The following is a 22,178-nucleotide window of genomic DNA, read 5'->3' on the forward strand; positions in this document are numbered from 1 at the left end:
CCCATTATTGCCCACAGTTACACCCAAATGTAAAGATCTTTTTTTTTTAAATACTTTTTTAAAAAAATATTTATTTCTTAGGTGTAGATGGACACAACACAATGCCTTTATTTTTTATGTGATGCTGAGGATTGAACCCGGGTCCCGCCCGTGCTAGGCAAGCACTCCACCACTGAGCTACAATCCCAGGCCTTAAAGATCTTGATGTACCTGAAAACAGGGGCCTGTTGGGCTTTTTTTTTTTTTTTTTTTTTTTTGTAGACGGACATAATACCTTTATTTTTATGTGGTGCTGGGGATCAAACTCAGTGCCTCACACATGCTAGGCAAGCGCTCAACCACTGAGCCACAATCCCAGCCCCCTGTTGGCTCTTAACAAGTGGGAATATTTGAACTTACTACACTGACCAGCATCTTACAAAATGATGTGAAGTCTTAGGTCTAGCTCTCAAGGGTGAGTGTCCTTAACACTTGTTCAGATAAAGTCCTATTCCATGCTACAATAGCCAGCTCAAAAAGAATACTATGAATTGAGGGTATAGCTCAGTGGTAAAGCACTTGCCCAGCATGCTTAAGAGGACCTGGGTCTGATCTTCAGTACTGGGGGAAAAAAATCCTTTGTCTCTGGGAGAGAGCCCTGCTTCTAAAGACCTCAGCACCCACAGGTTTCTTCTGTCTGCCTGGATCAAATTTCCCTTACTTTTCCCAGGATGTTTTAGTTTGTATGTGTGGTACTAAGGATTAAACCCAGAGACAGTGTACCACTGAGGTACACAACTCCAGCCCTTTGTTAAATTTTATTTTGAGACAGGGTCTCACTAAATTGCACAGGCTGCCCTCAAACTTGCAGCCCTCCTGCCTCAGGCTCCCATAGTCACTGATATGACAGGTATGTGCCACCATACCAGGATTCTAGGATTCTCTTTTCCTCACCTACTTGTTTTCATCCTCCAGGCTCTTCTGTGAACTATTTCCTGACCTGTTCCTCATCTCCCTTATCCTTTTCCCTACCCCAACAAATTGTTTCCCAGATATGGTCCCTAGAACATGGGATCTGTAAGATGATTCATAAAAAAAAAAATCAGTGCTCAAACAATAAACATCACACATACACACACACGAACTTACAATACACACTGGTATAACACACAGGCCCCGAGGAGTCCTGCCAGAAAGAAGCCCAGTCAGCATTGTTCAATCCAGCATTTCCCAAGCCCAGTTGATCACAGAAATCTTTTCCTTAATGCCTATTGGAACATGCTGCAGAAAATCCTTCTGTAGTACCATGCACAGACTTTTATTAGCACTATCACACTACACTCTCATTATCCTTGTCTGGGTCTGGGACTCCTGCTAGACTGTGAAGTCCCTACAGGCTGTCACTGTGTCTGAGTTATCTGGGTCCCCAGTGCCTAGCAAAGGGTGGTAGACAGTGATAAATATTTGTATAATGGACAAATTTCCTGTTACAAAGATGAGGATGTGAAGAATACCTCAGAGGCCAGTTCTTGGCAGTGCCAGGAAGGAGGTATCTGGTGAAAATGGTGATGGGAACAAAGTGACACAGACATGCTTGCAGACTCTGGGGTTCTCTGAGGATATTGTACATCCTCAGGAATCTATGACAAAAGCAAAGTGCCCTGCATTCCTGGGGACTCAGGCACATTGAGGCCTGAGTGGGGATTTTACAGACTCTGAATGCCCTCTGTAGCCACAATGGCTAAGGAATGGAGACTAAGCAGGGTAGGACCTCATTAGCTTGGAGGAGCATCATGGCCTATATGTTGCAGGACCAGTGTAGGCAAGGTTAGGCCAGTATGCATCGCCTCTGGAAGGTCTGGTGTCTCTGATTCATCCGCTGCTCTGTAGTTCCCTGGATCCAGGGACACTGAAAGATGGTTCTGTAAGGAACAAGGTTAGATGGCAATATTTCATTCCCTTTTTTGAAAGGGGAAAATAATCCCATGAAGGATCTTGAGGAAGGTTTTTGTCGACTTGTGGGACACCAGACCCTGGGGAAGATTATACCTGCAGAGGTGCAAGAACCAGCCCCAGATGGTTTTGCAAGCCAAGCTAAGCAACCAGAGCTACTGAAGAGCCTGGAAAGGTCTTAACTTTCAGGAGTTTGGGGGCCATATTTGTCCTATAGGATGCATGCTAGAGCTCTGTAGTACATGGCCAGACCAGGAGCCATTCCAGTTGTCCAGATAACAGTGGCCTGAATCCAGGCAATAGAAGTGGGACCCCAGAGGAGGGCACGGACTGCAGATGTGCTGGGAGGTGGTAGGGACAGGACCTAGTGTCTGGTTGGCAGGAGGAGTAAGGAAAGAGGGCCTGAGGCCCATCTCACCCAAGTGCCTGGTGTGACCTGAGTGGCTTTGTACGTGGGCAGGAAATGAGCTTCTTTTCTGGCCTGGGAATTCTGAGCTGCCGGTGAGTCAGCTGGATGGAGGTGCCCAGTGCACAGGTGGACATGCAGGTAGGGTAGGGGCAGAGGGAGCAAGAGGTTTGGGAGAGGCCACCGAGAGGTCCGGACAACAGTCCAGGGGTGCATCACGGTCTAGGGAGACTTCCTGCTTCTGAGAGCTGCTACTGAATGCTGGGTCCCCTCCAGCCCTCTGACTCCCTCCCTGTGCACCGCACGCACCCACGATCCGGTCCCACGTCTATGTTCCCACTTGCAGGCCCACATCACCCCGCACCCCTACGCTCCAGAGGAAGGCGCACCCGCAGCCCTCTCCTCTTCCCTCCGCGGCCCCAGCCCTCCCGCAGACCCCGGGGTTAATCCTCCCTCCCCCAGATGAGGGACGCTGCCCCGCTTTGTGCGCCCGAGGGTGGGAGGCGAAAGCCCGGGACGGTTCGCGGCCTCGCCGGCAGCTGAGGTGAGGAGGGCGGAGCAGGCGGCGAGGAGGAGACACAAAAGAGGGAGGGGACCCGGCTGCAGCTGTCCCGCGAGGGGTCCGGACAAAGGGCCTGCTGGCGGGCCGGCCGAGCCGTTTTCATGCTTGTTGGGATTAGGCGCCGGGAACCGCGCTCGGGATCTCGCGGATCAGCGGTCGGGTGCGGGCGGCCAGTGGGCGGGCTCCGCCCCGCCCGGTCCCCGCTTTGTGCCGCTGGGCTCCGGGGAGGCCGCCCCTTTGTCTTCGCTTTTGGGGGACGAGCCCCCCCCCCAGAACCACTGAACACCAGCTGAGCGTCGCCCGGGCCCTCTCCCTAGTCCCTCGCGCGGAGCCCTGGAGCTCCCCCTCGCGCCCCCGCCACGCCCGAGTCCCCACCTCAAAGCCGGAGCCCTCTTTCATCCCCAATGTGTGGGAGGACCCGGGGGACCAGCCCCTTCCCAGGCTCTGACATCTGAGATTTAGCACCACAAAACTCTCTCCGCCCCTGGCCTTTCTCCCCGCCACCCCTGTCCCCCTGCTTGCCAGTCGCTCAACCAAACGAATGTCTCCTCAAATCTATTTGGTGATAAATGAGAATGGAACCCATTTAGGACATCGACCGGTTGAAGCCTCCGCGTTGGGGCAAGGAGCAGGGGTGCGGGCGGCGGGAGGATCTGGGCAAGTTTCGCCTGGAAATGCCCACAGACCGGAGAGGAAGAGCAGACTCACTTCTGACAATCCGTAGTCTTATTTCTGAGACTGGAGGGTGGGGAGTGCATGGTCTGTGTCTCTGAGTGTGCATTTGTGAGTGTGAGCGATGGTGCATCCGTAGTTGCATGCACGGGCAGTTTGGAGTCTGGTTCCTGAGTAACTGGGTGCCTGATGGGTGTGGGCATGTGTGGATTTGAGTTCTGGCTCAGATCTCAGAAGATGCCCATCTCATTCTGCTCTTTTCACCACCATCATCCATTAAACTCATGGGTGCCCTTCAGCAAAGCTTTTTAATATACAGCACAACCGCTCAGCTGCATCTCCTACCTCTGAGGGTATTCCTATCCTCTCCTAGTCAGATAATAACAGCTCACATTTATGGACTACTTCGTATGTGCCAGGTTCAGGTCTGAGCCCTCTACAGTCACTCACCTCTTACATAACTGCGAGATTAGTACTATGATTGCCTCCCATTTTACAGGCTAAGGAAAGTGAGGCACAGCTAGGAAGTGGAGGATCCAGGACCTCTGGGACCAGTCTATACTAGAAATTACTATTCTCTGCTGCCTGGACTTCTGCTGGTTTTCTCAGCTCTGCTTCCTGTTCCTGTGACCTTTTCCTGCTACTATGTTCAGATATTAACACACTTGAGTTTTGAATGAGGCTTGAAGGAAACAGGCAGGTAGAAAGGTCACAGACTACCAATAGGGGGCATTCAATCTGCTTAAGGAGAGCCACTACACAGAACCCTAAAATGCCAGACCTGGGACTAGAGAAACCACCTACCATTATCACACTCTTCGCACTCTTCCTCAGTTCCCAGTTCATTTCCTGCCTCCTTGCATTCCAGGCTTTAAGGCTTTAACCCATTCCCTCTGACCATACTTGATGGGGCAAGAGATTTGCAAGTTCAAGGTTAAACTGGGCAACTTAGCAAGACCTGTCTCAAAATTTAAAAGGGGCTGGGGATGTAGCTCAGTGTGGAGTGCTTGCCTAGCATGTGCAAGGACCTGGGTTCAATCCCTAGTACTACAAGAAAGAAAAAAAAGAAAAAGAAAAACTAATAACTATAGACAAACTCTAAGATGGCCCTGGATGAACCCTGTCTCCTGGTATTTATAGCCTTATGTAATATCCTCCCCTTGAGTAACTTGCTTCTACCATAGAATATGGCAACATTGAGGGGATATCAATTCTGAGGCTAGGTTTCAGAAAATTGTGACTTGCTAGCACCTTATTGCTTTCTTGGTTTGCATGCTCTGATAAAATAAGCTGCTGTGTTTGAAATGCCATTCACATGAGAAGCAACTGAAAGTGGCCTCTAGCCCAACAGCCTGAAAGGAACTGAATGGTACCAACAAATTAAATCATCATAGGCCCAGGACCTAATGCCTTAATCAAGAGATTGATACATAAGGGCTGGGGTTGTGGCTCAGTGGCAGAGCACTTGCCTGGCATGTGTAAGGCACTGGGTTTGATCCTCAGCACCACATAAAAATAAATAAATAAAATAAAGTTGTCCATCTACAACTAAGAAAACATTAAAAAAAAAAAAGATTGACACATAAAAACATAAAATCCAGCTAAGCTATAACCAGATTCTTGACTTACAAAAAGATATAAAAAAAATGTGTATTGATTTAAACCACTAAATTTTAGGGCAATTCATTATGCAGCAGTAGAAAATTAATATACCTCACTTATAAAAATAATGTATTTTGGAGAGGAAAGGCCAGGCCAGCTATAGTGACTGCTGGACCCAGGAGGATCAGGGGCTCGAACCCCAGACTTGGGGGATATCAGACTTGGAAATTGGGCCCAGCACTCACACACACAGTCCTGGGGATGGAATCCCAGGTCTTGTGAAGGCTAGGCCAATGCTTTACCACTGAGTTAAATCCTGAACCCCCATGGGGCTGGGGTTATGGCTCAGTGGTAGAGCACTTGCCTGGCATGTGTGGGGCACTGGGTTCGATCCTCAGCACCACATAAAAATAAAAAATAAAGGCATTGTGTCCAAACATGAAATATTTAAAAAATCCCAAACCCTTGAAATCTTTAGAATAAACCGTCATGCAAACTACTCTAGAGTAGAAGATAAAATCTAAATTGTTATCAACTAATATCTGAACTCAATTGCATGCATTACAATTACATCTGGGGACTAGGTATAGCTCAATGGTACAGCACTTGCCTAGCCTGCACAAGCCCTGGGTTCAACTCCCAACACCAATAAAATGAAATATAACTGCATACTCCTCAGAACCATCTAAGGATCTTCACTCAGTATTTTACTCCACAGCAGTGGTGACTCCAAGGCAGAGTATGTGAATGTGTACGTGGTATGTGGTCTCTCACAATCCATTCAGGTCCAAAGGACAAGGACAGTCCTAAATGGAGTTTTCAGGGGAGAGACCAAGTCTCCTCCATCAAGACTGTGAAGCCCCTAAAATTGCTAGGCACAGGAGTCTGAATTCTTCCTCTTTGGTATTTCCCCAACTTCTCTGCTTGGTTTCTAACCAAGGACTTTGTTCAAAAGATGACTTCAGACTGTGGAAGAGGGTACCAGGCAACAGACGGAATAGAAACACATACTCAAAAAAATTTTTAATTCTCTGCTTCAATTTATTCTTCCTGTGTAGGTCCAGAGACCAAGTTCACATTCAACATGCAAGTTCTACAGAGAGGAAAGCCCCCAGGATCCACATCTCACGCCTACCCCCTATATCTTTCACCACCCATAAGAGATGAAACTCTTTAAGAGACAGACTAAAAATGTTCCCATGTTTTGTAGATGGGGAGACTGAGGACAGAGGCAGTAGCAGTGACTTCCTTGCTTTTACTCGCCTGCCTGTGTTCCCTCTTTGTGCCACTGCTCACCATGATGTTGCATTCTCTTGGCTCCCAGAAGCAAAGCAGAGAGCTCTGCTACCTCAGTTGTTCTCAAGACTCAGCAGCTCTCCAACTCATGAAGCATTTGGAGCTCCATGGAGCCTATCAATCTCTGTTTAAAGGGTTATATAGTGACAGAAAGGGGTATGATCCAACATCCTAAGAGCTTCTGGAGGTGAGGCTGACACTGTCCCCTGTGTACCTGGAAAGCTGAGCTCCGATTCCTCCTGACAAACTGATTTCAGAGAAATAGACCAAATTAATCATATATCCAATGCTCTAAACCAGAAAGGCATGGCAAGGTAGAGGCTCAGAGAGGGAAGTGAGATTTTCCCTAATGGCCCTGGAACACCTTGCCTGTTACTTGTACGCTTATAAGCACACAATCCTTTTCATCAGAAGCTTAAAATAATGTGGTTTTCAACAGCTCCTTTTCCAGGGGAGAGGTATGGTTGTTTGGAAACTGGTATTTTATAATACCCATTCTCCTATTCTTCAGACTTCTGCCACTGTCATCCCCCCACCCCCATTTCCCATATGGTCAAAGTTGGAGTTCAAGAGGGACAGTCCCCTATCTCATTCTCTGTCCTCACTTTCACCCCTGCCATAATTCTCCAGTTCCCTCCAATATCCATTCTTCACCAACTGCCCCAACAAAACTGCAGCCAAAGTGCCATGATGGGCCAGAATTAAAGCCAAAACCAGGGACAACAGCCTTATCAGAGCAAGGTCTGGGTTAAGTGAGGGAATAGGAAAAAGAAAGGTGGCCTGGGAAGCCCCAAGGTAAATGACAGTAAGCTAGCCCATTCTCTCTAGGAAGCAGTGGAACTCAGTGGAGAAAAAAAGCCAGGGTAGACCATGGGTGACGGCATGGGTAGATGCCCTACAGGTGCAACTGAATATATATTTGCACACATGTGCTCATGAATCCGTCTGCAAATACGTGTCTCCAACAGACACTTCTCATGCCCGCACCTGCACACATGCACCCCTTCACAGTCCTGAACAAACAAGGATTCACTCACATACACAGCACAAGCCTATACACACAAACTCATGTATATGCATACATATCTTTTGCATGTACATCCTCCCTCATGCACATATACATTCCTGGGTACCCGTCCATACATGCATATATAAATTTACTGTTACATACGTGCTATACATACGCATTCACTCTTATTCACTCATACATATAAGTTAGCTTGTATGTACACAAGTGCGCATACAGTGCACTTAAGTTCATTCACATGTGCCTATACACACCTGCCTGCATGTTAGCACATATACACTCATGCTTACCTGAATTCATGCCAACAAAAAATCGTGTACTTATTTGTGCACAACCACATACATGCCTACATACATACACTTATGCTTTTGCACACTTATGTAGGCACACCCTTAGCCCTGGTCCTGGGATCTGGATGGTGCTGCCCTCTGCTGGAGACAGCGGATCAGCTCCTTTCGGTTGTCTAGGATGGTGTCGAAGCTCTCCTGCAGACGTGCCTGCTGGTCAACCAACTGGTGCTGCAGACCCCGGATCCACTGGAGCAGTGCCAGGCGACGGTACATCACCAAGTGTACATGATGCTTCTCCTTCTCCTGCTCTTTGTAGCGCTCCTGAGCCTGCAGCTGCTGCACAGCCTGGGCCACGGAGGGCAGAAGGGAATCTGGAGGGCCAGGACCTCGAGGGGTCCCACAGGCAGGCTCAGGACTGCTGCTAGGACTGTCAATGCTCAAGGAGCTGCTGGCATAGCCATTGTCCTCCAGAGGAGAGCAGATAGTGCTGGCACCACCTCTCTTTTCAGGCTCAGCACCAGGAATTTCTGCACCTTCTGGGGGGCTACGAATCCCCTCCTCAGGGAGTCCAGAAGCCTGGAAGTACTGGTTGTCAGAAGGCAGCTCAGAGGTGTTCCTTGTCAGGATGGGGTCCAGTTTGCTTGGCATCCCATGCCAATTCTCATTGGCATCCCTGGCACTCTCCAAGAAGTTGGAGTTGCTGTCTGGCTGGAGCTTGGGCTGACATACTCCAGGAGACAGGCCCCCCAAGAACTGGTCCCCTTCGGCTAGCCCTGGCTGGATGGCGAACATCTGGTCTGTGAAGGGGAAGCAGAAGAATGAGCGACAGCAGGTCAGGGTGGGGTGGCCTGAGATCATGGCAACTTAGCTACAGTTCAGTCCCTTCCCTTGACCCTGCTAGCAACACTTCCCTTCAAGGTTTTCTTCCTCTCTGTCTCTCCATTTATCCTCCGTCTACCATATAGGGTTTTCCTCAGTCCTCTGAAGCAAGTTCCTTCTCATTCTGCACACTTCTCCCCAGATGACCCCATTCTCTGCTGTATGTTGGTGACTCTTAATTCTGTATTCAGCCTAGATCCAATTGCTATCCTCTCTGAACCGACCACAGGCTCCTCATATTCTCTATGTCCAAACCAGTCCTCCCTCTGGCTGAGTGTCCTCAGCTAGATGGCTCCACTCTCTATTCAGTCATTCTAGCTAGAAGATTAGGAGCATCCTGGGCTACTCATTCTCCTTCCTTGCCCCATCTCATTGGTCATCAAATTGTGACAATTCTTCCTCCTAACTACCACTTGGTTCACACCATTTCTTACCTGGATTATTGCCACAGTTTTTTCATTGATTTACCTCCAGTTAAAAAGTGTGAACTCCATGTGTGTGGGGGTGTACTCACAGCAATGAGCGCCATCCCTAAACTCCTGTTAACCCTCTACGTGACCTACCAGGCCCTGTTTGATCTGGCCCATGAGAACCCATCAGTACTTGCCTCTTATCACTCTGTTCCTCCCATCACACCAAAGTGCCCAGAGAACTCAAAACACAACATTAGTTTCCTCACACTAGTCCTCTGGCCTACAATATCCTGCCTTGCCCCTCCCCACTAAGCTCCTCCTTTTCCTCCTAGTAAATTCCTTTTTGTACTTTAAAACCAGGCTTTTGTATCTCTACCTCTCTGAAGCCTTTCTGATCTTCTCCCCACTGCCCCAATATACACAAAATGGTGAATTATGTCTTCCTCTGGCTCCTACTACTCTGGATTCACACTGTCTTATTTCCTATCCCTGGCACATATGGTTTATGGTCAGTAATTGTCTATTCAACTGGAATTATTTATTTACTTGAATAATTTTGTAACAGTAGTTTATAATCTGGCTCCCTGACTAAACCTGAACCTTCTTTATGTATCCTACCTCATATTCCCAGGAGTCAGCATAGAGCCTGGCTCTTTCAGGTGTCAGCACATACTTCTGAGCCAGTGAGTGGGAGAGGGGGCTGCAGTGGGATTTTAGTACTCAGGAAGGAGTCAAGGGTAACAGGGGCTACTGCAGTGGGCCCAGGGCTGCAACAGCTGGCTTTAGTTCCCTCTTCTGCCCTAGAGCAACTATCCCCCACTTCTCTCACTGATAAACCTCTCTTTTGAGCTTGCCCCTTTTCTCCCAGTGTCCTGGGTACATGCTTTCTTTCTCTCTCTCTCTCTCTCTCCCTCTCCTTTCTTTGTTTTTTTGTTTGTTTTTGTTCTGTGTGTGTGTGTGTGTGTGTGTGTGTGTGTGTGTGTGTGTGTGTGGTGCTGGGGATTGAACCCAGGGCCTTGTGCATGCAAGGCAAGCACTCTACCAACTGAGTCATATCCCCAGCCCCCTGGGTACATGTTTTCTATATTATGTCTCTGCGCCCATCTTGCTCCACCAAGGCCCTGGAGAGAGGGCATACCACACCACTCTTCCTTCCCTAAAAAACATTTTCCACCAAATGAGAGGGTTGAATTGACAAAAGGTTTCTACTGACCACACATTGCTAGGATTAGAAGAATCGATGATCATTAAGGGCGAGGGAGCCAGGTATGGTTTTGCGCGCCTGTAATCCCAGTGACTAGGAAGACTGAAGCAGGAGGATCACAAATCCGAAGTCAGCCTGGGTAATTTAGGGAGATACTGTCTCAAAATAAAACAATAAAAAAAATCAAAAGGACTAGGGATGTAGCTTTGTGGTAGAGCACCTGAGTTCAATCCTCAGCACCCACCCACACATACACACAAAGTTGGAGGTACTATTAAGTGGAACAGTCACTAGAAGGACCTCTATAGGTGGCAGGGACCCTCACCACATCCAATAGTGGGTAGAAGTTCCTGAGGGAAAGTGTAAGGCCTTTGTAAACCCCTTACCACCATCCCTCTGGCTTGTGGGAGGGTGCCTAGAGATCTTCCCTCTTCCCTAAACTTGGGCGGGGCCACGAAGGAAGCTGTGATGGGGTCGGGTGGGGTTAGGGACCCCCGGTTGTCAGAGATGGTAAAATGAGAACCCAGACATCCCAGGATCAAGATCTCCCCCAATTCATCTGCAGTTTGCTGTAAAATGGGGACTGGTGGCCTCCCTGCAGGAGATGGAGTCTCCCCTAGGAGGCAGAAGACAGCTGGGCTGAGGCTGCGACTCCCGCCCCGCACTCCCGCGGCTGGGCCCCAAGCCTTCCATCTGGGCCCAGACTCACGGCCTAGAGGCGCCTTCTCCGCGGGGCTGGCGCTGGTTCCGTCTGACCCAGCTCTCTGGGAACTCGTCACTGTGGGCCGGGGGTCCCTGGGCCGCGGCGTCCACGCCGCCGGGGTGAACGTGAGGGTCACCAAGCTACGCGCCCAGCCTCGGGCGGGTACTGCGGAGTCTGGCGGCGTCTGCGCAGCGGGGCGGGGCGGGGCGGCCCACGTGGGCCAGTTCGGTTCTCCGCGCAGGAACCGCCGCCCCCACCTCCGGATGCTGAACCCAGGCCTTCCAGGTCGGATGTCATCTCCTAGATGCACTCGCCTGGCCCCTGCGATCGTTCTGCCGCTTCACTTGCAGGCACAGCGACATTTCCGAGCTGAAAACCTGATCATGCACCATCATCCTTCTTAAAAACCTTCAAAGCCTTCCCCATTGCAGGGGAAATCCTAAAAGGCTGCAGCTTCTGGGTCTGCCGTCCCCTCTAGTGGGGTCTCACGCTGCTTTTTGACATTCGGTGTCTTTTGCACACACCCATCTTCTGCCTAAAATTCTCTCCCCCTCTCGATGTACTCATATTTCAGGTCTTTTTTCACAAATTCTCTAGATCAGATGCATTCCCCCTTTTACACTATCTCAGGGCACTTTTGTTCCTTTCCTTCACAGCATGTTTATCACAATTTGGAATTATACATCCATGATGTGCTTATTTGACTAAATTCGTTTAATGAAAGTTATGTTGTAAGAGAAAACAGACAATCCGGTGTGGCTCAGGGCTCCAGGCTCCCACCACGCTGCAGCTCCTCAGGGGAGAGCCCCTCCTCCGTGGAGCCTGCGCAGTGGACTCCTGTGTTGCCGCCCTAGTGAGAGGGAACTGGATAAGATGCCAGGATCCCAACTCCAATGGATCCTTCTCAGTTCTACTTACTGAAGCTTCCTCCCCGCCCCCTTCCTTCTTGAGAGAAACGTATAGAGGTTGGGGGCCCAGTTTGCAATCAGATAAGATAACTGCTGACCCTAATGATATGCGGCATCTTCCTTAGGTTCCAACTTGATTACAACTCATCATTCTGCAACCTAGAAACTAAATGGTACACTAAAAGGGCTGGGGTGTAGCTCAGTGATGAAGTGCTTGCCTAGCGCTCACCAGGCCCTAGATCATCCCTAGCACTGCACACAAACACCGCCCCCCCCACACACACACCAAATCTTTTTTTTTTTTTCAAATTTTTTTAGATGTTGATGGATCTTTATTTTATTCATTTATTTATATGTGGTGCTGAGAATCGAACTCAGCGCCTCGCACATGCTAGGCAAGTGCTCTACCACTGAGCCACAACCCCAGCCCCCAAATCTTACATTAGAAAAGAAAAGAGAAAGAAAAGCTGGGTGCAGTGACACACTCCTGTAATCCTAGGGATTCCGGAGGCTGAAACAGGAGGATTGTGAGTTCAAAGCCAGCCTCAGCAAAAAGTGAGGCACTAAGCAACTCAGTGCTTTGGGCTTGGGTTGTGGCTCAGCAGTCAAGTGCCCCTAAATTCAATCCCTGGTAAACTCCCCTCCCCCATTAAAAAAAAAGAAAAAGGAAAAAAATATGATTAGGACAACTTCTATTTTAGAAGCGAACAGGAGCCAGGGGCAGTGGCACACAACTATATTCCCAGCAACTCTGGAGGCTGAGGTAGGAGGATCACAGGGCTAGGCCAGCCTCAGCTACTTAGTGAAACCCTGTCTCAAAATTGAAAAGGGTTGGGGATGTAGATCAGTAGTAGAGCGCCCCCCCACACACACACATATACACTGGGTTCAAGCCCCAGTACTAAAAAAAGAAGGAAAAATGCAAATTGGAAATAAAAAAGAAAAGTTAGAAGTAAAAGTCATTCAAACTTAGGTCACTCCCCTTCCCCAAGCTGGGAAAATACAGGTAGTGTCCTCAGCCCCATTTCTACACCAGGTCCTGAGGTCTACCTAGTCTTCCCCTTTTACTTTCTGCTGAAGTCCCTTGACTTCACCCAAATCCTCATTCTTAACATTCTGAGCTTTGGTGTTTAGGATTATGTAAGTCTCCCCACACTAGAGAGCCGTAAAGTCATCTAACTGGTGTACCTTCAGGCTCTGTCTCTTTCTGCTCTAATCATGCATGATTCAAGGGCCTGCTGAGTCCAAGGATAGAAACCCCTCCAGGTGCGCCAGAGTTCTCTTCTGAGACTTTCTGAAATGAAATGTAAAGGGAGATGAAGTAGGGAAGATGGAAGCCTAGGGCTGCAGCAGTCATATTCCCCAACATGTGAAAGAAGGCAGTCTATAGGAGATGCTGACACACAGAAGCAGAAATGAAAGATAGAAGTCCAATCCATTTATAGTTTTGATACCTTCCCAAGAGGCTCTTTTTTTTCCAAACCTAACTTGACTGCAATTTCTCTCATTGACAATCAAAAGAAGCCAGGTTGTTGACAGGTCCCTTCTGGCCCTGTCCAAAAATGAACTTGTTAATTCTGTAGAACATAAACAAAACCTAGGTTCCACTCATGCATCTCTCAGCACTCGTAAATAGTACCTACTCCATTTCCCCTTGACAGCCATTATCAGTTCAGTCTCCCTGTGATTCCCCCTTTCTTCTACTCCTCTAGTGCTGTAAGGAGCCTGAAATGCAATGGAATCATCTTTCTGTTCCTGGTTAGAAACATCCCTTCTTTGATGCTAAAATCTCCTGACCTGTAGAACCTAGAATCTCAGAGACAGGAAGCAAACTCTTGGAGAACTTAGGTGTAATCACCTAAGGTGCCTCACCCACCTCTAACTCTTCACATATATTCTTGATATAAAACACAAAGAATTATAGATGGAAGACAAGCATGATTGCACATGCAGGTAGTCCCAGCTATTCAGGATGCTGAGGCAAGAGGATTGCTTGAGCCCAGGAGTTTGGGGCCAGCCTGGGCAACATAGGAAGACACCATTTAAATATATACACATATTGTGTGTGGTGTGTGTGTGTGTGTGTGTGTGTGTGTTCACACATTTATATGTCATCTAATTGATTTAAAGCCTATATCATACTCTGTAAGGCAGCACCCCAACCTGACATAGCTGGGTCATCAGTTCCATTGTTCTATAAAATTACTTGCTGCCAAATAACATAATTCCTGATAAATCAAGTGAATTCCAAGGGCATCAGACTGTGGCCACTTTTTACTTATCAAGGGCAATGTTGTATGGATACTCCAAGACTGTATAATTAACCAGTCAGTGCTCAGACTGTGATCCTGGGATACTGTATAATTTTCAGAGACCTCAGAACCTGGAGAACAAAAAGCCCCAGGAAGGCAGAGGTATCTATGTCTACATGGAGACAGAAAAGCAAATGTAGGGATGCCTGTTATTCATTCATCAGAGGCTTCTCCAGTCTGGACACCAGGGAATCAATCATGCCAAATGAAGGGGTATCTATGGCTGTGTCCACCTCTCTATATACATGTCAGAAACTTAATTGGCAGGGATACAGAAATCACCAGATGACCAGTACCATCCTGAACAGGGCTCTGTTGCAGGCCAGGCTATCATGAAGATCCAGCAATGGGCAGTGAATAAGATTATTGGCAAACAGACAGATATCAGAGCCAGGAGAGGCTAGCAGTGAGTAGCCAGACCCAGGCCCCAGTGTCTGGGTGTCAGGCAAGAAGACAAGAGGAGATGAAATTCTGATCCAAGAAATAGGACATGAATGGGAGTTTCTAATAGGTAGATAATTTCTTCATGTCAGTAAACCCAGGAAGAAGGGGTAGGTAGTATCAGGGTGTTACAGCCTCAAAGATCTTATCCCTTCCCATTCATTCATTCACATGCAGCATAGTTACAAACACAGTGCCCACCTTGGGCCAGATGCTGTGATGCGGAGTCAGAGAAGAATCAGAAGGGTACTGGCCTTGGGGAGCTACCTACTTAGAAAGGGAGACAGACACAAGAGAATGGGCTGTACAGCTTGATAGATTCTGCAGTAGAGCTAGGAGGCAAAATTAATAAACATAAAAGAGGGAAAGGAGAGGTTTCACCAAGGTAACATTTGAGCTAGGCCTTGAGGGATGACTAGAAGTTCACTAAGAGAAAGAAGAAAGCATAGGAGACCACATATTCTGAATGTGATCAGAAAACAGTAGACCAGCCTAGCTAAAACTTGAGGGTAGGGGAGAACGGAAGGAGATAAGACTGAATAATAGTTGGCCCAACTGTGCAAGGTCTTGACCACCAGTCCAAGAAGCTCAGGCACCCTGAGGGCAGAGGGGAATAACCGGGAAAGTCCCCAGACCTTCCCCATCAGAATAGTCTAGTTCCAGAATACAAGCCACATTGCTACCTGCTGTCTTCTCTCTTCCTGAGTTTACATCACTTGTCAACTTTCCCATTTGGCTATGGGAACTTAGGCAAATCAAATCATCTTAACTTTTTTGAGCTAAGCAAGGATAACACACCTTGAAAATTGTTGAATAACATTATAGTTTTGAACATTGTTACTTGGGCTCCCAATACAGGCACAGTCTGGAGGAACTTTGATATACTGGAGCTCTTATGACAGATTAGAAGGAAAATTCCTCCCCAGAATTGGCTGAGAGAAAGAGAGAGGCACCTAGGAAGCTGGTGACCTAGTTGTTTTGTTTATCCATTTCTCCATTGCCTCTTAAAGGTAAAGAGTCTATCAGAATGACTCTGTAACCACCATAGGTAAAACATGGCCATTCCTTTGCTCTCAACATGGCTATTTTCTCAGCTGTGAAATGAGGGTAAGGTACATCCAATAAAGTTTTAAAAGCTATTTTTTTTAGCTTTGGAATCTCTCTCTCTCTTTTCTTTATTCTTTATTTTTTAAATTTATTTGTATATATTTATTTATTTTTGCACTGGGTCTCACACCTGCTAGGCAAGAGCTCTTCCACCAAACTATACCTCCAGCCCCAAGGAAGCTTTTAAAGCTCAATGGGGCAGTTTGAAACCCTCTGTACCAGATGAAACTAGAAAATGAATTGTCCTCTGATCTTTCCTCTTACCCACCAAGGGACAAAAGAGAATGGAGGGTGTTTTGGAGCTGCTAGAAGAAAGGTAGTATATTCTTTCTCTGCAGTACACCCAACTTGTTAAATGGCCTCTTCCATCCCTCTTGCACCGAGAGACCAGAAAAGCCAAATTCAAGGTCCAGAGGCTGTTGAACATCCCAGAAGCCTACAACAGAGTGAGCTAGATGGAGAAGCTGAACTGCAGGAGGAATGAGGGAAGGGGGTGCCTCTTCTACCCTCTTCTCAGCAGCTGCCTCTGTGGACTCTATAATCCCTTGCCCTCTCCCCTACCCCACCCTTTGGCCGCCCACTTCTCCTCCACCCACCCCATTCATCAGTAGGAGGGCACGGCATCAGCACAGTCTTTCAGGGCCTGACAGGTCCTTTCTGGGTGCCCCCCACATGTAACCACTTAACCCCCAGCACAAAGCACTAGGCTGAATGAGCTTGGAGCCGGTGGCTCGTGCAGAGGGGGAGGCCTCAATAGGATTTGGGGAGCTGGGTGTATAAACCGCTCTGCTCCAGCAGCCCTCAATGGAGAAGCTGGAGTTGGGGCATGTGCCGAGGGGAGGAGCTGGGCAGCTGCATCCCGCCCCTGAACAATGATTTATTCATTCTCTTGGCACACACAGAGAAAACAGGCTGGGGGAACGTGGCCCCACAAATCGCCCTCCAGCTCAGCTGATTCCCACAGCAATCACTGCAGTTCAGAGCACCCCTCCTACTTCTAATGCATTGCCTAAAGCTTGCCCTTCCTCTTCCCTGTAAGGAAGTGGAGTCAATTATGGGAGGCCTGAAGGCCATGCAGGCATTGCTCTTTGAACTGGCTGCACCCAATCCCAATCTCTCCCCAGAGCTTCCTGATCAGGTTTTTCTCACACCCATAGAAAGTGATGGGGAAATAAACACACATACACACACACACACACACACACACACACACACACGCACATATATATAAACAAATAATAAAGAAAGAAAATTAAAAGGCACATAGCAACATAAAATGGCCTGTCTCAGGACTGATCCAAGAAGGCAGGGCAGGCAGAGAAAGAAGCAGGAAGTTGGGAGTTTAATCTAGAAATTATTGATAGGTATTGGGAATGCAATAAAGATTTGCTGGATGAAGTATTTCCAGAGAGTTTTCTGGGAATTGGAGCCAGATATGGTTACAGGTGAACGATAAGAGGAATGGGGGAGAGCAGGTACAGAACCTTTTGTTAGGGCTGGGGATGTGGCTCAAGCAGTAGCGTGCTCGCCTGGCATGTGTGTGGCCTGGGTTCAATCCTCAGCACCACATACAAACAAAGATATTGTGTCCACCGATAACTAAAAGATAAAATATTTTAAAAAATTCTCTCACTCTCTCTTTAAAAAAAAAAATAAGAACCTTTTGTTAGTAGCCACATCTGGCTCCAATTCCCAGAAGAATCTTTGGGAATACTTTGGGGACTTGGGAACAGAATGAAAATAAGTAAACTCCAGCCAGTGTGGAATAGCACATCTAGAGTCCCAGTTACTTAGGAGGCTGAGAGGCAAGTTCGAGTTGCTTGGGCAATTGAGTGAGACCCTTTCTCAAGGTAAAACAAAAAGGTCTGTGGATGTAGTTCAGTGATACAGTGCTTGCTTAGCATGCAGGAGGCCCTGGGTTTGAGCCCCGATACCCTCCTCCCACTGCCAAACAACATCGACAAAACCTCCAGTACAAAAAAAAAAAAAAAAAAAAAAAAGCTAGGTGGGTGGATAGTTTTTAAGAAGTTAAATTATGACAAGAATAAATTTTGCTCTTGCTCTCTCGCCTCCATATCTCATGTCACCAGGGCCAGATCTCTCTCTCTCTCTCTCTCTCTCTCTCACACACACACACACACACAGGCACACACATCATAATAATAAATAAAACTAAAAATCAATAATGTTAGCAGAGCAGGGAGAGCCAGATGGAAGTGACCATCCTCAGACTGGCCCCTAGGCCTCCCAGCCCCAAACTCATAATTACCTTGTCACACAGAAAACAAATCTATTGTGGGTGGTAAATGTGAGAGGCGGGAGAACTGGGGTAAGTTTGCCCAGCTGAAGAGGTGGGAGGGACCCAGTCAGAAGACTGATTGGCCTTCAGAGCTGGCAGTAGTAGAGTTCCAGGACAAAACAGGCCTAGATAGTTTCAGAGTGTTCTTTCCCTGAACAGGAGGGTAGACAAAGTAAGGGAGGTGATCCTGTCTAATACAGGTGGTGGAAAGGGACCAGACAGAAGGCCTCAAACACACTCTTTGGGGGTGGGCCTCAGGAGGGCAGGTTGCTGAGAAGCTGCTGCCCTCTGGTGGGCAGAAGGAGGAACCATCAATACATCCAATGCACATTGTGAAGGAGTCTGTTCTTTCCTACATCCTTGGCCACAAGCTGTATTCTCCCAGAAGCTGAATCTAAGTCAGTTTAGCAAGGAGAATATTTATTAAGAAGTTATGTTGGGGGCTGGGGTTGTGGCTCAGCGGTAGAGTGCTCGCCTATTATGAGTGAGGCACTGGGTTCGATCCTCAGCACCATATAGAAATGAATAAATAAAATAGAAGTATTTAAAGAAAAAAGAAAGTTACCTTGGGCTGAGCACGGTGGCACACGCTTGTAACCCCAGTGGCAGTTTGGGAGGCAGAGGCAGGAGGATCGCAAGTTCAAAGCCAACCTCAGTAATAGCAAGGCGCTAAGCAACTCAGTTGAGTGCCTCTGAGTTCAATCTCAAGTATCCCCCTTGGAGCTGGGCATAGTGGCACACACTGAAATCCTAGCAACTCAGGAGGCTAAGGCAGGGGAATCTCAAGTTCAAGGCCCGCCTGGGTAATTCAGCAAGGCTGTCTCAAAGTAAACAAATGAAAGGGTAGAGCTGTGATATAGACCTGTGCTAGTCACAGCCTATCTCACAAGAAGCTCTGAAGTTAGAATGGCCCTTCAGAGTTGTCCCCAAATCAGCTGAGATGGCCAGGTCTTTTTGCATCTGTTGTCCCTGGATGTGAGTTGTGTTGAGAAGAGACATGACCTTGAGCAAGGTGCTCTGCAGCTGGGACGATTCCTGAAGTTGCTAATGGAAGGCCATCTCATGGTGTTTCCAGCCTGGGCCAAGAAGACCTTCATGAAAGGGTTCACCCCATACACTGAACTCAAAAAACATGTTAAATGAACCCCAGATTTATATCATGCCTCAGGCTCTAGGCTCCAGGCTCCGTGGGACAGCACACAAGTCTCAGTTATTGAGGCTGTTAAATACTGTTTCTCAGAAATGGTCAGGGCAGCCTTAATACTCAGATTCATGGATCCATTCATTCAACAAGCATTCGTTGAGATTTACCATGTGCCAGGCCCTTGAGGCAGACACTTTACAAATGTCTATTTAATCCTCACAACTGTGGAGCTAGTATTAATTCAGATTATTCAGATGAGATCAAGTTATTAAGTGGCTTTCACAGTCCAATGACACTTTTAAAAATGACACTCGCAATGGGACAAGTGCTATTGCTGGTGCCAAAGATTCTTCAGGCCACAAAAGGTCTTGGCTGTGTTCTGCATGTGTGTGTATAAATGGGATGGCTCACTGTTTGCAGCCAGAACACTTCTCTGTTGCAGCCAAAAGCTGTGCCTCCATGGCCTCCTGCTTCAATTCCTTCCTAATAACTTTGCTGCCTGGAGGTAACAGAACCACAGGATTTAAAAATTCCTGGTTGTAGCTACAAAGCAGGCCACTGTTAACCAGAAGGAAGATGGGCTAGTTCTTTCCCTGGATAATTCAACGGAGATACCACCCTTAATCCCCAGTGTTCCCTAGTCATCTGATCACTAGAAACTTTCAAGGGTAAATTCTTCTCTATTTCTAATTTCCAAATCTGCTGTAATTTCTTTGGGATAGGAACACTGAAGGAACAAGAGAGTGGAGGTTTCTGGAGTAGAAAGGTACCCTGTACTTCTCTCTGTTCTGTGGGAGATAGAGGCTGGAGAAAGAGAAAGGTATTAGCTGTTGTTCCACTACAGCCCTCACAGGGTCTTGTCCTTGGGCAATTAAAACTTTCAGCACACCCAGCCACCAACATGGAGATTTTACTTTTTGCATTTTTAGATTCCAACCAAAACTTGAAGAAGAGCCAGGAGCAGTGGCATACGCCTATGATCCCAGTGACTCCGTGGTTGAAGCAGAAAGATCACAAGTTCAAGGCCAGTCTCAGGAACTTAGCAAGACCATATCTCAAAATAAAAAATAAAAAGGACTTGGAATGTAACTCAGTGGTAAAGTACCCCTGGATTCAATTCTCAGTACCAAAACCCAAACCAAACAACAACAAAAAACTTGAAGGAAAAAGGGTAGCGGGGGGCAATGCTTGAATGTCATGGAACAATTTCTGGGTCTGATTAGAGACATTCACTCAATATTCCTGGCCTCCTCCCCAACACACACACACACACACACACACACACACACACACACACACACCACACACCCCTCCTGGGCTCCTAAAACCTAATTTTTCATGTTTGGAAAACCCAGATGATTTTTGCCTGGGTCCATCTGGTTTTCCAAATAACCTGTCTTTTTGATAAATAACGTAAGTTAAATTAGACAAGACAAACAAAGAGGGGCGGGCAGTCAGCTTTTTTCTTTCTCTCTGCCTCTGAGAAAAAGAGAAAGGAGGGCTGAAAAAACCCAAACTCCAGCTCACTTCCCACCCTGCCCCTGTACTTTCTACCCCTTGGACCAGGTCCACTGATTCTCCAGTCTGGAGCTGGCAGCTGCCCCTTCACCCCCACCTCTAGCCCACCATCAAAAATACCAGACTGTGGTTCCCTGTAAATGAAAGGGAAGAACCCAGGAGTCCAGCTCCACAGCTTCTTCCAATCACCCTCAGGCTGTAGCTACTTCAAACCACCTCTTCCCATTATGTATCCCACCACAGGGAAGAACTAAATCAATAAACTGAAAATGAAAAACCTTTAAGGTGAGAGAAGAGAGGGGTTGGAAAGGACATGGATAATGCAGACCCAGATGATATAACTAAGGGACAGAGAGATTTGGCACCTAAGTCTCAAAAGGTAAAATCTGAGGTTGACAACAGCTGTACACAAGCCAGGCCTATTTCCCCAGTTCACTAGGAGTTTGCAGGCCTCCATTCCTATCACTGTCCCAAGCCCTAGCACATGGCAAGCTACCACTCGCTGCTAGGAGAGGTCCACAGGCTGGTGGACTGTGGAGCTCTGTTGAGGTGTGGCCTCTGTTTCCTCCTTCAGCCAGAGCATGAAGAGGTATCTGCCTTACCCCTTCCTCAGGATTAGATTGGCCTGCAGTACTGGGCCCTTAAATATGCATGATTTTTTCCCATTACTTTGTACCGTTGATCCTAATCATAACCCTCTGAGCCAAGCCAAGTCATTTCCGATGAGTTTCATTTTCCAGTTGTGGAAAAATAATTCAGAGAATGACTTATCTAAGATCATGCCACTTTTAAGTTGCAGAGAGAACAAGGACTCAGTCTCACCCAAGTTACTTCTATTCCATTCTACACCTGAAAGCTTTGTAAGCAAATCAGCTCCAAGCTTTTCACCATTAGCTCTTCCAGGCCTCTCAACACTTGTTGCTCAAAAAGTATTTATTTATTGAATAATTTTACGTCCCAGTCATGGTGCTATCCAAAGCACTTATTTTTAAAACAGGTATGGTATCTTTCTTTCCTTTCTTTTTTTGTACTGGGGATTGAGCCCAGGGGCACTTGACCACTGAGCAACATCCCCAGCCCTTTTTACTTTTAGAGACAGGGTTTCACTAAGTTCTCAGGGCCTAAGTTGCTGAGGCTGGCCTTGAACTTGTGATCCTCCTGCCTCAGCCTCCCAAGGAGGTTACAAGTATGTGTTGGCGTGCCCAGCTTGATATCTATTTTCAAGTTTATGGTCTAATAGAGAAAACAGTCCTCTACAAACATTAAGGTGGCAAATTGTGATAAAAGACCCAAAAGAGTAGTAAACATTAACAGAGATTACCTAGTTATGAAAGGGGTAATAATGGTCACAGATGTTTATGAGAATGACTTATGCTAACATTTAAAGAATTATACATTAGCTTAAAATGGAGGTTAGAGAAGAAAGCAATCCAAGAAATGGGAAGGATGGAAGGGAGAGTAGA

General features: G+C 47.3%; 1 protein-coding gene across 3 annotated transcripts; it reads right to left on the bottom strand.

The window, feature by feature from the left end:
• Positions 1-6,194: 6,194 nt before the first annotated feature.
• On the bottom strand, positions 6,195-11,201 carry C11H1orf216 (chromosome 11 C1orf216 homolog). 3 transcript variants are annotated; one of them, XM_013362171.4, is made up of 3 exons: positions 10,993-11,199; positions 10,293-10,418; positions 6,195-8,584 (listed from the first exon to the last, which is right to left on the bottom strand). In XM_013362171.4, the coding sequence occupies exons 2-3, from the start codon at positions 10,297-10,299 to the stop codon at positions 7,890-7,892; spliced, it is 702 nt and encodes a 233-aa protein (XP_013217625.2). In that variant the 5' UTR covers positions 10,300-10,418; positions 10,993-11,199; the 3' UTR covers positions 6,195-7,889. The 3 variants fall into 3 exon arrangements, with proteins under 3 accessions (XP_013217625.2, XP_013217623.2, XP_013217629.2); XM_013362169.4 differs by having other exon boundaries at positions 10,293-10,438; XM_013362175.4 differs by lacking the exon at positions 10,293-10,418 and having other exon boundaries at positions 10,993-11,201.
• Positions 11,202-22,178: the final 10,977 nt, after the last annotated feature.

This window comes from Ictidomys tridecemlineatus, chromosome 11 (assembly GCF_052094955.1).
Source record: "Ictidomys tridecemlineatus isolate mIctTri1 chromosome 11, mIctTri1.hap1, whole genome shotgun sequence".
Taxonomy (NCBI): domain Eukaryota; kingdom Metazoa; phylum Chordata; class Mammalia; order Rodentia; family Sciuridae; genus Ictidomys; species Ictidomys tridecemlineatus.